Source organism: Thalassophryne amazonica, chromosome 18 (genome assembly GCF_902500255.1).
Source record: "Thalassophryne amazonica chromosome 18, fThaAma1.1, whole genome shotgun sequence".
Classification (NCBI taxonomy): domain Eukaryota; kingdom Metazoa; phylum Chordata; class Actinopteri; order Batrachoidiformes; family Batrachoididae; genus Thalassophryne; species Thalassophryne amazonica.
The window spans coordinates 59253157-59265121 of NC_047120.1; the positions used below are offsets into that span (position 1 = coordinate 59253157).

General features: G+C 37.9%; 1 protein-coding gene across 1 annotated transcript; it reads left to right on the top strand.

Annotated features, from left to right (window-relative positions):
- Positions 1–2565: 2565 nt before the first annotated feature.
- Positions 2566–8792, top strand: tmem130 (transmembrane protein 130). Its single transcript, XM_034193502.1, has 6 exons — positions 2566–2765; positions 2850–2995; positions 3913–3922; positions 6870–7072; positions 7888–7994; positions 8661–8792. The coding sequence occupies exons 1-6, from the start codon at positions 2566–2568 to the stop codon at positions 8790–8792; spliced, it is 798 nt and encodes a 265-aa protein (XP_034049393.1).
- The last annotated feature ends 3173 nt before the right edge of the window (positions 8793–11965 follow it).

Genomic DNA, 11965 nt, shown 5'->3' on the forward strand with positions numbered 1-11965 from the left:
AAACATACAAACTGCAGAATGATGTGCAGTTTCGCTCCAATTTCTTCTTCTACACTTCCATCAAGCCTTTTTGTACACACAACACTACTCAGCGTAACAGCGACACCCGGTGGCTAATGTGAAAACTGTCACAAACACATAATGACAGTCGTCATCTGCTACAACCGGAAGCGTGCTTTAGAGTGTTTCATCAAGTGGTGGTACATGACCGAAGTTTTGTCAGCTAAAATAAGATTAACCTCCTCTGTACCAGGCTAAAAACTTTAGTCGGGTAGCGTGAAATTTTAGCTGACTAAGTGCTTTGTACGGAAGCTCTGAACTGCCACTGTGGATTCAATCATTTTGGCTGGGCTATGTCGTATGAACGAGTTACAAAGTCGTTTTAACATATTATAAAGTCGTTCGAATGTGTTGCCAAAGTTGTTAAAACATATAGTGTAAGTGTTTAGAACCACTTGGCAAAAGTCATTTTTCCCATAATGCCATGAGAGTGAAATCAAAGTAAGTAGATGCCGGTTTGCTGCTCATCCACCTGTAACGTGCCTGTAGTCAATGTGATGCATGCGCATGACACCCCGCATGGCATTATGGGAAAAAGCTATGTTTTTAGCATTTAGCCTACCTTTTGCCAAGTCGTTCTAACCACTTAGACCATATGTTTTAATGACTTTGACAATACGTTCGAACAACTTAATAATATGTTATAACGACTTTGTAACTGGTTCAAACGACATAGCCCAGCCAAAATGATTGAATCCACAATGGCAGTTCAGAGCTTCCATAGCTTTGTGCAACAACTAACATAAAAAATAAATAAATAAATTGAAAAAAAAAATCAGTCAACTAACTGAGTTTATTTGACTAAACAAAGTTAGACTGCTCAATTTTGAACTTGAATGAATGAATGAATTTGAATGAATGAATGAATTTATTTGGCACACAAACTCAACAGTAACAAAAAACTTCATGACAAAGGCTATGAATACTTATGTACATGTGATTTCTTAGCTTTTTATTGTTAATAAATTTGCAAAAATCTCAAAAACAATTTTTTTTTTCATGTACAACTTAGAGACGGTGGCACAAACAAAAAGACAGGGGACAGAGTTGAAGATGTGATTCTCTTTGGGAGTGACAAGGATGGAGAGGTTTAGGAATGAACATATCAGAGGGACAGCTCAGGTGGGACTGCTTGGAGACAAAAAGTCTCCTGTACGTTTGTAAATTTCTTCATCTCGAAGCCTGCAGCCTTTTTTTTTTTAAAGAATCCACAGAATAAGCAATAAACAATCACCTCATTGTCCTCCATTGTTAATGTGTTTTTTGTGTCGCGTACAAACGATGTCATGACAGTTTCGCGCAGCCGACCCCACCCAGGTTGCGGAGGTTCTAGTTGTAGTGGAAAATGACACATCTGGAACCGAACTGAGTAGAGCCAAGCCGAGTAGTGCTACAACTGTGTAGTGGAAAAGGGGCTAAAGTCAGAGGTGAGATTGAGATGACTTGGACATGTGCAGAGGAGGGACCCAGGGTATATAGGGAGAAGGATGCTGAGGATGGAGTCACCAGACAGGAATAGAAGAGGGAGGCCAAAGTGGAGGTTTATGGATGTACTGAGGGAGGATGTGCAGGCGGTTGGTGTGACAGAGGAAGATACAGAGGACACGGTGAGATGGAAACGATTGATCTGGAGTGAGGCCTCCTAACGGGAACAGCCGAAAGAAGATGAAAAAGTCATTATGGGGTATTGTGTGTTGAATTTTGAGGAAAAACAAGGAATTTCTTGAAAAATGTGGAAAAAGTGAAGCTCTGTGAATACTTATTACACTCTCTCTCTGACTCACACACACACACACACACACACACACACACACACACACACACACATATATATATATATATATATATATATATATATATATATATACACGTATATGTATGTATGTATCTTTCAGTGCTGAATATGACATCAATACTAAGCTTGCTATATTTTGCACAGAATTAAACAGCCTTACAATTCCCTGCTTGGGGGATGGTTCTCGAGGTATTAGCGCCACCATGTGGATATTTCTTTAAGCTGTATAGGAACACATAAATAAATGCTCCTGAACATTGTTTTTGTGGTGCAGAATGTGTTTGGAGATATGGGTCTGGGTCAGTGATGTGATCTGAGTACGTATCTCCGATTCAAAAGCTGATTGTTTCTCCCTAAGCACATGACTGAAACGCATGGTGACAATTTCAAGCCTTTAATGCCACACCAACCCTTGCCTCCCCATCACCAGACACTGGACTGTTAGTTCTCACTTTCTCCTGCTCCTGTGTGAGGAACCAGCAGATATGCAGAGGTAAATGTAACATCTCCCTGTTTCAGATAAATGTCATCTTTTCTTTTTTACTGTTTAACTTGGAGATGTGTGATTTCAGGCAAAGTACACTCTGGATTTTGGTGTTTTTTTCTTCTGCGTCTGGGTGTGTCAGAGATGGCCGACCCTTTGATTGATTTAGGTATATCCTCTAGCATCCTATATATGTCTTATTCTCTTTAGCCTTACCTGCTTCATAATGAAATGGAACTTTTCTTTTACAATAGATAATGTTGCTGGGAAATTGATTTTCTACCAGACGGATGGAAACACCACTTTTGTGAGAGACACGGGGGAACTGGCTTCAGACGTTGCCACTGAGACAATGTTTGAACTCTTCGATCCCCAAAAGAGCTTTAGCAAGGCGATGTTCACTTATACATGGGATTTAGGAAACGGGTATGAGCATTTGTCATTGTTAAAATATCTCAGTTCTTCGCTTTAGATTTCTTGCTTCTTCCTATCTTTATTCCATTAATATAGCGAGGTCATCCAAGGGACTGAACCACTTGTGCGGTATAATTACTCAGAATCAGGCAACTATACCCTGCGTCTGAAAATAGGAGTCAACATGACTAAATACACACCTCCAATAACTGGGGTCTACTCCACGGATGTTCAAGTGCTGGGTAAGTCAACAACTATGACCAAAACTTGGGTCAAAAGCATTGTATAGTCCTAATATAACAGTCCAGTCTCCATTTTTGGTTTTTTTTCATGCCCTCGTTATGAAAAGCATCCAATTTTCATGAAAAGTTTTTTTTTATTTTGCTGTTTATAATCTTCCCCTTCTCCTAACTCTAACTATAACCCTAAATAGCATAAATGTCTACCCACCCTAACCCTATCCATAACCCCCTGAAACCCCCCCAAGTCACCCCACATTTCACGCCCCCCTCACAAGATGAATTAGTGTCCCTTTCACGAAAACCACCCCTGTCAGGAACCCATAGATTAATGTACTTTTCGGAATCCCGTCACGAACTGCCGGATTGGATACACTCAAAAAAATGACTAATTGGATGAACTCAGTTCAATTATGTGCAGGATTTCCATCTAATAAATATATGTAGCACCAACTCAAAAATTCATATCCATGCAATATAATTTAACTTAATTTAGTCGGGACTACATATATTTATTAGATGGAAATCCAATCCAATGAGTCAGATTTTTGAGTGTATAGATTAGTCCGATTTTTGAGTGTATAGATTACCAATCATCACATTCAGTCTCCAGAATGTATGTTCTTGACTGATCTGACAATAATGGGATGGAGGAATTGGTGACTTTTTAAAGACACACCAGTCATTAAAAAGGCAGCACTAGAAAGGCAGAACTCATACCACCATTAAGACTGAAATGCCCCTTTTTGCAGAACCCAAAATGTAATGTTTCCAATCTCACCATCACATTTGACGTTGAAACTGTATCTACATTCGAGTGAATGATACTTGCCCTTGATTTGTGGATGCTATCAAACACGTTGAGTTGAAGGGTCCTTCGCAGTGTGAAGTGTCTCAGAATACCAGTTTTTCCTTTCAAGTCGATGGAAGGTAAGTAGTATCTTTGCACCCGCATCCACCGTATTGTTTTTGTCCTGTCTGTCTTTGTCAAATTAGCGATTTCATTCATGACTTTACTTTGACAAGAGTGATTTTTTTTTTCTCTATAATGTGACCCACACTGACAACACAGTAGCTGCTGTACACTCAAAAAATTACTTGCTCAGTGAACATAAAAAATTGTGGAAAGTATTTCCACCCCAATAAAATGCGTTAACCCATCCAGAAACAATTTTGCTGAGTGACCTAAGTGTAAATTTGTTGGGTCAACATGATGAATTTGCGTTACTGTTACCTAATTACGATGGTTCAGCCCAACTCAATTTGAAAAGGTAAATGTAGACCTAAATGTAAATTTGTTGGGTCAACATGATGTATTTGCATTACTGTTACTCAATTATCATGGTTTAGGTCAACTAGATTTGTAAGGGTAAATGTAACAAAAATAAAAAGTAAGTCCCTTTGGCTGCTCCTGTGTTTGCGCTCAAGGTCTCTACAACAAATCTGAGGTGGATCTATCTGCATGTTGAATTGTCTCACGTTTTACGCCAGATGCCCTTCATGATGCAACTCCACATTACACAGAGAAATGTGACAGGGGTGGGGTTTGAACTTGGAACCTTTCGTACTGAAACCAAGTGCACTAACCACTTGGCCACCACCCCTGCCCTGTAAGTAGTTACAACTACTTTTAAAATAGTATAGTTACATGTCAACTTAACTTTGCTGTGTTGGATCAGCACAATTTATGCAGGTCCACCTTTGGTTTGCTGTGGCGACCCTGAGCGGAAACAAGCGAGCAGCCAAAGAGACTTACTGTTTTTTTTGTTACATTTACCCTTACAAATCTAGTTGGCCTGACCCATGGTAATTAAGAAACAGTAACGCAAATTTATCATGTTGACCCAGCAAATTTACATTTAATCCATGGGCCAAGCAGGTTTTCGGTACCACTTAAGGGGAAAAAAAACCAACACTTAGAATCCAGCCTCAGTGTACCATGGTCTACACAAAAATGTATGATAGCCATCCCAGTGTGGTAGCTGTAGCCAGGTAGGGGTCAATGAAGAATTACACAGAGGTCAAACTTTAAAAATGCTCCAACCATGTTGAAAACTATATCACATTACTTGTCTGATCATAATGATTCCAAAAAGATATAGTTTGGACTATCTATGACAGAATGTTCTGGAGTTATGGGGTCAAAACAGCAAAAATGGTGACAAAGGTCAATTTCAGTTTGTACAGGGGTCAAATATTAAAGTGGCTCCAATTTCAGTAAAAAATTATGCAGATTATAGTTTGGGTTAATAAGGTTCTAAAAAGGAATAATTTGCACCATCTGTCATGCTTAGTTATCATGTTACAGGGTAACATATGTCACATGTCATAGAATTCAATGGATGTTGACCTTGTTTGACCTTTACTTTGGAGACAAAGCATTCAACACAGTCAAAACTATTCCATTTATTGATCCTTTTATTTCTACCAATAATTTGCATCATTTTTTGCTGAAATTGGAGCAACTTTAACTTTTGACCCCTGTACAAACTGAAATTGACCTTTGTCACCATTTTGCTGTTTTTACCCCATAACTCCAGAACATTCCACCATAGATAGTCCAAACTATAGCTTTTTGGAATTGTTATGATCAGACAAATAATGTGATATAGTTTCCAACATGATTAAAGTTTGACCTCTGTGTAATTCTTCGTTGACCCCTACCTGGCTACAGCTACCACCCTGGGATGGCTATCAAACATTTTTGTGTAGGCCATGATACACTGAAGCTGGATTCTAAGTGTCGTTTTTTCCTCTTATGTTGTACCGATTAGGTCAAAATTCATGACTGGCTCATGGACTATTTAGGTGACTCAGCAAAACTGTTTCAGGCTACGTTAACACATTTTACTTGGGTGGAAATACATTCCATAATTTTATTATGTTCACTGAGCAAGTTAAATTTAACGTTGTTGCAATTTATGTTAAAACTACATGATTTGAATGTGTTCACCCATAAAACTTTATTCTCTATTGTAGAAGCTACATGTTAGACTTATGTTCATGTAACATAAAAACCAACAACACCCATGTTGGTTTTTTGAGTGTACACTGAGAAAAGAGAATAGTTGAACCAACTTAAATGAATTGTTTCAGTTAGTAATATCCAAGTAAATTACGTTGTTTGAACTTATGTTTGCAAGTTAGCGTTGATCTAACATATTAACTTAAGTTCAAACACCTTCATTCATTTAGATATTACCAATTGAAACAACTTTTTTATGTTGGTTCTTTTTTCAGTGTAGCACAGTTCCAGTCCCAGCTATTTTAGTGAACTGAGCAAATGGAATTTGTCATACAGACCCTAATGTGACTGCAGCAATAATCAAACAATGAAAACACTGAAAAAAAATGTTAAAATGAGAAAACAGAAGAAGAATGCAATGATTTCAGGTTTGTGTTCTTCCCAACAAGTTCTAACTTGTTTATTACTAATTTGTTTAATTTCAAGTTATTTCTTAGATATTGCTGTAAAACATACATACATACAGTAATCTTGCATAATCTTTTTTCTCTATTGAAATTAATCTAATGAATATGATCAGTTAAATGGTCTGTTATAATCAGCACATAATTATTTCTAGTTTTTACTGCTTTTTATTTAATCAGCACGACACTATTAAGTTGTTTAGTCTGACTGTTGAAGTGCAGATATGCACAATGACATTTTAATCAATGCAAATTTAAAATAATCAAAACAATCAGTTTGAAAGCAGATAATTTGGTGTGTGGGATTTTATTTATTTATTTCTCATTTAATCATTAGTGTGTTTGAAAATTTCAGGCAAAAAAGAAAAAAAAAAACACCAAAAAACAACAAAAAAAAATATTAAGGGTCATTAAGGAAGATTACCAGTTGTGGTCTGTGTGTCTTCAGTCCTCCCATGTGGGTGTGTTGGCATTTCCTGCCCAAATGTAAGCCAGACATCGTGAGGTTGTGCACTCTGACCATGTTACATGGAAATACCCTGCGGCTGAACCACACCTTCACTTCTATCGGAGTCCACTGTCTGGACATCAGTGTCCACAACGACATCAGCAAGCTGCAGACCTCTTTCAGCCTCTACGTCAGGAGAAACAGTGAGCACCCAAAGATCTGAGATACAGGGATTTACACAGAGTGTGGGATGCATGCAGCCCAAATTAGTGGCCCGGGGGCTGATTACGACCAAGAGCAAAAGGATTACGGTCATGGGATGCCTCGTAATGTATTATTAAGTATGACTGTGAAAGTTATTGCCATATAGAGAAATGGGCTCCATCAGTGTGTGTGTTTGTAGTTATATAGATTTAGATAGATAGATAAATAGCTTGATAGATAAGACAATCTAATTTTTTACAGTGAAAAAATGTATTATATATATATATATATATATATATATATATATATATATATATATATATAATTATTCAGATAATTATTAGTACATTAGGTTTTTTGAGCATTTTGATCCTCCGCAGCTTTCACATCACATTCTAGTTTGATACAAATTGTGTAATAACTTGTTACCAATCAAAGTTCAATAATTCCTTAGAATTTCATACAATCAATGACAGTTGGAAAATAGGCTGTTTCTCAAGACCCTTTAAAGGTTTTCATGTGACTTTTAGATTCATATGTTCCAAAGTATGTGAATAAAACTAGGGGAATAGCTGATGAGACTCATGTTGCTGGCCAGTCTGTTAGATGTGCTCAGTCGATTTACTGACAATGTTGTTCTCTTTGTTGTGATTTCTTTATAACTTTCACTCCAAAGTCACACGTTTTGTGCATTTTCCTGCAACTCAGTGTACAAAATTCATATTTTGTTATTTCTGGTCAAAGACAAATATGTGAAATTAAGAATTCACTGTGACTGTGAATTCACAAAGACACATTTCTCTGTTACGCTCAGATTACAACCACGTGATCTTCATCCTGTCATGTGTGGCCATTCTTGCAGCGACCTTCTGCTTCATCGCGGTCATTGCATGTCGTCCTCGTCATCACAGCAAACAACGGGTACAGTATCACATAAAATATCCAGAATGGCATAATGCAGTACCTGACAGGGTTCAGTGTATTACTTACTGACAGCGTTTAATAAATTATATGAACTTCATTGTAATGACCACAGGATATTTTTAAAAGTACTGAACTTTGTTACATAGATGCCTGCTAATTATGGAGGCCCTAAGACTGCCCCATATTTTTCAGCTGTATTTAAAAAAATAAAAAATACATCCTATATTTAGGTCAGTATGGTAATTTGGGAAAAAAAAACGTGTAAACATCACTCTGAATGCAGGGATTCCTCACACAACCAGAGACATTCACAAAAACCAGATTCGATTAGATTATGGAAAGATGAGATGAATCTGCTCCTCCTAAAGGTACATATACATAGTATATAAAAATGTTTTGATAAGCACAATAAAAGAAGAGGAACAGTAAAGTACAATATATTACAGTAGAAACAATGCATTTCTTTATGTTTATTTCAATCTCTCTGACATATAGTTTTTACTGGTTGACCACAAGGAAGCAGTGTGTCCCAAGAAATAAATCAGAGCTGAACAGGCTTTTGCATGTTGCAGAAAAAGTTCCAGAAAAAATTATTTCAGCAAACTTACTGCCCTGATTATCATTTTTTTCGACAAAGGCTCCGTGGATGTGTTATTTCTGCAGATTCTTGCTTCCAGTAATGCAGTATTCCTGAAAAATCAAGAGGTTGATGGTCAAAGCATAATTCTTTTTAACTTGGAGAGAGGAGAGAAGAGACCGCTCCTCACACCGGGTGGACCTCAGTACTTGTCTTAAGATGCAGCTGGTCTATCCCTCCTCATCCCCCCGCTCCTGTTTAACACAGTACAATCTCACCATGTGTGATCTCATCAGACTCCAGGGGGACTTTTAAATTACAAAGAAAGGTTTGGTTTGGTCAAACTCCCAATTAACGTATCGTGGTGTTTGACCTTTGGTAAATTTAAACTCCCCCTGGATAATTTTGGAACCAATCTCCATTTGTGAGCCATGTTTGGTGTAAATTGGAGTGAAAAATCAACATTTTGACCTTCAGCCCCTACATGAAAATTCAGTAAGGTATGTCTTCTATAATACATACCAGTTCTAATGTAGACCTCTACTGGTGTATACTAAGGTTTATCTAAATATCTTAAAAAAGAAGAGTAGATTAGAGCCACTTAGGTGCCTGACCTTCATCTTTGCCAATTTGACAAAACAAACCTTTTGAGGTTAATTCTGGAAAAACCAGACATGTCATAATAAATTGTGTAAATGTATGTAATCACATGTGCACTAACGTTACACTTCTGTATTTGTAGCATGAGTTGAGGTGGCCAATTAATGAGTGAAATATCTCAGGCTGCCATTCAGATAAACTCATAGTAACTGAACAGCACCACTAAAGGTCACATTAAACACTGAATGGACGTTTGAGCTGTGAATGGATAGAGTCACTTTTTTGTTTGCTTTAATCTTGTTTTTAAGATACTGTGTTATTGTGTATTATTTGCTTTTGCTCTTCACATTTGCCTTTTTTTTTTTTTTTTTGGTTTTAGTAAAAGTTTTTGCTTTCAGCTCTAAACACCAGATTTTTAAAATGGTGTAATTTATTTTCAGGTCAGTTTTAATCTCTTTTGTTTTGATGACAGCGATCATTGCAGTTAATATGTAAAAATGGAAGACTAAAACATGTAAACAAAGTTATTTGTAACATTTGTCACTCTGACTCTTAGCCACAGGGAAATATCAACCTTTATATCGATCTTTATTGTAGATGATGGAAATTTTCAGGCTGGTGACACATAATAGGGTCAAGAGATAAACATTTATTACAGTACATTTGACAGAATGACAACAAACCCTCTCGCGCTCTCTCTCTCTCTCTCTCTCTCTCTCTCTCTCTCTCTCTCTCTCTCTCTCTCTCTCTCTCTCTCTCTCTATATATATATATATATAGATAGATAGATAGATAGGTAAGTACACTGAAAAAAGAGAATAGTTGAACCAACTTAAAAAAGTGTTACAATTGGTAAAACTTGAATGATTAAGGTGTTTGAACTTACATTTGTAAGTTAAAGGTGATTTAACTTGCTAACTTAAGTTCAAACAACTTAATTCATTCAGGTTTTACCAATTGTAGTACTATTTTAAGTTGATTGTTGGGGAAAGTGTAATGCATGGACCCACAACAGGGGGCATAAATGAACGGTCAATAGATAAACCAATAAATACAATTTATTGCGGCAAATGTGCACAACAGGTCAAATACTGCTTTTAGACAGTCAATCACAAAATACAACTGGTGACGTGTGGGCAGGCCCGAGGGTAGGAGACGCCTATCCAGAGAAGAGCCGGGGCCCACAAGGTTCCACCGCCAACGGAGACCTGCAGTATGCCGAAGCCGCCAAATCCTGAGTCCCCAGGTGGCCTCTGCTTCCAGCTGTCAGATCCGGCACTGCTGGCAGGAACAAAAACAGGTTAATGGTGGGTGTGTGGACACCCAGTAAGCAGTCAGCAAAAAGTCACAATTCCTTCCTGAGGGAATAATCCACCACTCCCAGAAACAGGAACGCTGAGAACGTGCAGTACCAATAGTACACTTAAGGTTCAGGAAAGTGAGGAGCAGGAAACGCCAACTCCCTCCATACTCCACAAAACCCAGCTCCAAGCTGCGAGCGTACAAAGGTTACAACTGCAAACTCAGTAGTAAATAATGTGCAAATGGCACAGAAACAGCTGCAAGGTTACCTGTGAGGTAAGCTGATATCTCCACAGAGGTGTGGTGTCTCCTCCAGACTTTTATGGTGCTGATGATGATGAATTGCTGACAGCTGTCAGTCCTGGCTCCTGGGTGGCAACTGCGCCCTCTGGTGCCTGAAACCCGACAACAGGCAGGGCGCCCTCTGGCGTTGGCCAGCAGTACCTCCTCTTCGGGCGGCCCACACAACATTGGTTCTTTTTTCACTGTATGTTTATACAGATATGTATGTGTATGTGTGTGTGTGTGTGTGTGTGTGTGTGTGTGTGTGTGTGTGTGTGTGTGTGTATATAAGCCACTCTTAGAAAAGATTAATTTACAAGAGTTTTTTGATGGGTATTGAAAGTGAAAATTGTGAGGATGCCATTATCAATATATCAGAACATGAACTGAAGAAATATCCAAAAACAATAATATTTTACTTAGAGCTTTTTATTTATTAATGCTTGAAATGTCCGTCTTTAATTTAGCACAAATTATTGTGCGACACTTTACATTTTGTGAAGTTTTGTAGCTTGCAAAGGGAACGGTGACAGCCTGTCTGCTGTCTGATACATCAGCACATTAACCGTGAGTCTGCTGATGAATGTTAGCTGTCATCATCTCAGTGAGGAGCAGCAAGTGCTGAAATAAATAACTGCTCCTTTGTAAGTGCATCGGCCTTCAGCTGCTTTCTGTCAGGTTTTCTCAGTGCAGTGTGGAAATAATACACCATAAGAAACCGTTACTGCAGTTTTTCATGTGTGGAGAAAGGGGTGGACATGAAGTAGGACAAGGTTGTTAAAAAACTCACCAAAAATTCCCAGTCAGGTCCATAAGTATTTGGACAGAGTCTCACTTGTTTCTAATTTTCTTCTTTACATCACCACAACAGACTTGAAATGAAACCATCAAGATGTTCTTGTACTGCTTTATTTCTGGGGGTCTCAAAAATATTTTATTCAATAGTTAGGAATTACAGTCATTTGTGTAATTCCACAGCCCATAAGTAATTGGACAAACACTTCTACAGCTAGTTTTCTTTAGACAAGCCAGTGGACGGATACATGAACATTTACAAATCACAAAATGTGTTGAACTTCTTCTACATCAATCATTTTGAAACAAAACCATTGTGGTACCGCATGGCAATCTGTCTAGAGTTGGCACTTCTAAAAAAACTGAATGACTGTGCAAGAAGAGAACAAGTGAGGGAAGCCACCAAGACACC

Coding starts and splice junctions, on each gene's coding strand:
- tmem130 (XM_034193502.1), top strand. CDS start 2,566: ATGAAATGGAACTTTTCTTTTACAATAGATAATGTTGCTGGGAAATTG. Junction 7,073..7,887: donor CCTCTACGTCAGGAGAAACA/GTGAGCACCCAA, acceptor TGTTACGCTCAG/ATTACAACCACGTGATCTTC. Junction 7,995..8,660: donor GTCATCACAGCAAACAACGG/GTACAGTATCAC, acceptor TTATTTCTGCAG/ATTCTTGCTTCCAGTAATGC.